Consider the following 4,293-nt stretch of genomic DNA (forward strand, 5'->3'; position numbering starts at 1 on the left):
ATGGTGCTAAAAGTATCCCAGGGATATACAGAGACCAGATGGAATCTCTGACAACCCCAAAATATGGGCTTCAGTGTAGACTTCTAGAGTTCTGAGGAATGCTATTCCTATTTCTACAGCAGATAAGTAGTCACTATTCAATAACAAGCTCCTGGCAAGCTCCTGGGCCTTAGGAGACACTGACCTAGAACATCAGGTGACTATGAAGCCACCAATGATTATCCAAAGTTAGGTATTATCAGGCCCACAACAGTTCCATCATGCAATCTGAATGGTTCATTTAGTATCGCATTTGAGAAGGTCCAAAGGATGTAAATAGGTAACCCAAGTCACATGTCTCCTACCTCTATTGAACTGCAGCCTCTCCTTAAGCTTTACCTGGAGTTTCTTGAGAGGTTTTTTTTTTTTTTCTTTTAAAGATTTATTTATTTATGCATACAAGAACTGGGGTACAGCCTTTTCCGCGCTGCCCAGAGAGGGGTCCCTACGGCGTTGTTCTGGGTTCCCGTCGTAACTTAAAGGGGAAACTTTCACAATGTCCGGAGCCCTCGATGTCCTGCAAATGAAGAAGGAGGATGTCCTCAAATTCCTTGCAGCAGGAACCCACTTAGGTGGCACCAACCTTGACTTCCAGATGGAACAGTACATCTACAAAAGGAAAAGTGATGGCATCTATATCATAAATTTGAAGAGAACCTGGGAGAAGCTCCTGCTGGCAGCTCGTGCCATTGTTGCCATTGAAAATCCGGCTGATGTCAGTGTCATATCGTCCAGGAACACTGGCCAGCGAGCTGTGCTAAAGTTTGCTGCTGCCACTGGAGCCACTCTTATTGCTGGCCGCTTCACTCCTGGAACCTTCACTAACCAGATCCAGGCAGCTTTCCGGGAGCCAAGACTTTTGGTGGTTACCGATCCCAGGGCTGACCACCAGCCTCTCACAGAGGCATCCTACGTTAACCTGCCTACCATTGCTCTGTGTAACACAGACTCTCCTCTGCGCTATGTGGACATTGCCATCCCCTGCAACAATAAGGGAGCTCACTCAGTGGGTCTCATGTGGTGGATGCTGGCCCGGGAAGTTCTGCGCACGCGTGGCACCATCTCCCGTGAACACCCTTGGGAGGTCATGCCTGATCTCTACTTCTACAGGGATCCTGAAGAGATTGAAAAGGAAGAGCAGGCTGCTGCTGAAAAGGCTGTGACCAAGGAGGAATTTCAGGGCGAATGGACGGCTCCAGCTCCTGAGTTTACTGCTACTCAGCCTGAAGTGGCAGACTGGTCTGAAGGTGTGCAGGTGCCCTCCGTACCTATCCAGCAGTTCCCTACTGAAGACTGGAGCGCCCAGCCTGCCACTGAAGACTGGTCTGCAGCTCCCACTGCTCAAGCCACTGAGTGGGTGGGAACAACCACTGAGTGGTCTTAAGCTGTTCTTCCAGAGACTTGAACAGAAAGTGGAAATAAGGTTAATGGAAAATAAACAGTTTGTTAAAAAAAAAAAAAAAGAACTGGGGTACAGGCCAGAGGTGGGGGGGTGGGGGTGAGAGGATTCACCAGAGACAGTGGGGAACAGAACAGGCAGATCTACTGAAATACATTGCTGAGGGGAGCAGTGGGAGAGAGAAGAAAGGTCTGCTGCACCGTGTGAGTAGTTCCCTGGCTCTGGCAGGGGATCGAACTCAACTCAACTCAGCTCAATTTCATCCTGCAGAGGTTGCAGATAGCTTCACAGTGCTGTGTTTAATCCCTTGTGCCACCAGGGAGGCCCTCTTGAGAGGTTTAAAAGAGTTAATAGAAAGGGAAAAAACCTGGGTCTGGTTCATGGGCAAGTAGACTCATTCTATTTGTGCAAGTTAAAAATGTACTTCTGCTACACTACAGCTCATTCAGGGGTGAATTCAAGGGACAGGGGTGAGAAGAAACCCTCCCATTAGGGAAAATTGTAATCAGCATATGTAGTCACAATTTGATGCAGTCAGATCAGGGAATGCTCTCTCTCTCTCTCTCTCTCTCTCTCTCTCTCTCTCTCTCTCTCTCACACACACACACACACACACACACACACAACTATCATTTATTTCAAATCTCTTTGAACAGATAAAGATATTGGAGGCTGGGGTCAGAGTCATGAACTGTGTCCTAATGCATGGAACAGTCTGCACACATTGGGGGCTGTATACTTGAATTTCTCTGAATTAACTGTGTAACTCAGATTTCTCTGAATTTGTCCTAGAATACAAAGCATATTAAAGAATAAGTAATTAAAAATTGATTATTTTTTGGCTCCAGTTAAAATGGAGTAATAAGCACATTCGATCTTATCTCTCCCAATGAATGCAACAAAAATATCCCAGAAAGAACACATGGAGCAGCATCTGAGGACTGAAAAGTGAGTAATAGCAGGGGAGCTGGAGAAGAAAAGCAAAACTTAAAGAACCACTAAACTAATGGTGAGTTTCTTTTTTGTTTTACTCCTTCTATATCTTCCGAAACCCAAAGGCAGCCTGAAATCCAGAACACACTAATATATTTAATGTTGAAAGACCGAATCTCTCCCCTTGCCCCTGAGACTGGGACAGCACTTTACTCTCATCACTCCCCAGTCCACACTGTAGAAGAAGTAAAACTGTAGAAGAAGTAAAACTGTCCCTATGCACAGATGCTATTCCTATCTATATAGAAAATCCCTAGGGTTGTACCCCAAAAATCCTATAACTAATGAGTTTAGCATGTTGTAAGATGAAATATCTATAGACAAATACCAAATGTGTATCTGTATAATAGCAATGAACAATCAGCAATCAATTTTTTAAGTAGCATTTACAATGATCCCCAAGAATATAAAATAGTGAGATATAACTCTAACATGACATGTTCAGAATCTATATGCTGAAAACAACAGTTAATGCTGAAAGAAATGAAAGAAAATCTAAATGGATGGAGACACAGATCATGTTCACAGAATGAAATACTCGATATAGTTAAAATTTCAATTCTTTCTTGAAATTAAAATTGACCTATAGATTTAACAAATCCCAAACAAAATCTCAGCAGTAGTTTTTGTGGATATAGATAAACATATTCTAAAATGTATATAGAGAGCCAAAGGAACTGGAATAGTCAAAACAATTTTGAAAAAGAAGATTAAAGCTGGAGAATTCATAGCATACAATTTTAACATTTACTATAAGGTAAAATCCACACTCAAATTTCTAACTGACATCTTTGCAGAAACTGACAAGCTAATCCTAAAATTCATATGGAGATTCAAAAGACACAGAATGGTGAAAACAATCTTGAAAAAGAATAGTGCTGAAGGATTCACACTCTGCAATTTCAAATTTTATTACAAGGATACAGTAACCAAGACAACATGGTATTATCAGAAGATAGAATAGAACTGAGAGTCCAGAAATAAGTCCTCATGTTTATATTTAGTTGAGTTTTGACAGGGGTGCAAGGCAAAGCCATGGGGAAAGAATAGTCTTTTCAACAAATGGTGCTGAAAAAATTGTATTTCCACACACAAAAGAATGAACTGGGATCAGTTACTTCACATATAAACAAAAATTAACTCAAGTGGATCAAAAACTAAGCATAAGAGTTAGAACTATAAAATTATTAAAAGAAAATACATATCTAAATCTTCATGACCTTAGTGTAGGCAGTTTAGACCTGAGATATTGCACAATAAATACCACTGATAAAGGAGAAAGCATAAAACTATGTCAAAAATAAAAAGTTAAGCTACAGAGATACTACCAAGAAAGAGAAAAAAGAACCCACAGAATGGGAGAAAATACTTGTAAATTGTATCTAGACTATATAAGGAGTTTTTACAACTCAGTAGCAAAAAGACAAATGAATCAATGTCTCTCAAAAAAAGATATACAAAATGGCCAAAAGGCACAATGATTAGCCAGCAGGGATGTGCAATTCAAAGTCACAATGAGATAGCACTTCATACACACGAGGATGTCTAGAATAAAAAAGACAGATGATAACAGATGCTGGCCAGGATGTAGAAAAATTAGAACCCTATTACTCTGCTGGTGGGAATGTAAAATGATGCAGCAGCTGTAGAAAACAGTTTGGCTGCTCCTCAAAATGTTAAACAGTGTTATAGATACATATCCAAGAGAAATGAGACTTAAATTCACACAAACACTTGTACACACATGTTCATAGCAACATTATTCATAACAGCCACAAAATGGAAACAGTTCAAACATCTATGAACAGATGGGTGGATAAACATGGGTCTATCTGTTCAAACATGGGTCTATCTATCACCTA

General features: G+C 40.8%; 1 protein-coding gene across 1 annotated transcript; it reads left to right on the forward strand.

The window, feature by feature from the left end:
* Positions 1-456: 456 nt before the first annotated feature.
* LOC119235544 (40S ribosomal protein SA-like) lies at positions 457-1,499 on the forward strand. The gene has a single exon (XM_037498958.2). The coding sequence runs from the start codon at positions 536-538 to the stop codon at positions 1,421-1,423; it is 888 nt and encodes a 295-aa protein (XP_037354855.1). The 5' UTR covers positions 457-535; the 3' UTR covers positions 1,424-1,499.
* The last annotated feature ends 2,794 nt before the right edge of the window (positions 1,500-4,293 follow it).

This window comes from Talpa occidentalis, unplaced genomic scaffold (assembly GCF_014898055.3).
Source record: "Talpa occidentalis isolate TD23 unplaced genomic scaffold, MPIMG_talOcc4v2.1 talOcc4.9, whole genome shotgun sequence".
NCBI lineage: Eukaryota > Metazoa > Chordata > Mammalia > Eulipotyphla > Talpidae > Talpa > Talpa occidentalis.

Excerpts from the sequence above, each read along its gene's own strand:
- LOC119235544 (XM_037498958.2), top strand. The coding sequence starts at position 536 with ATGTCCGGAGCCCTCGATGTCCTGCAAATGAAGAAGGAGGATGTCCTC.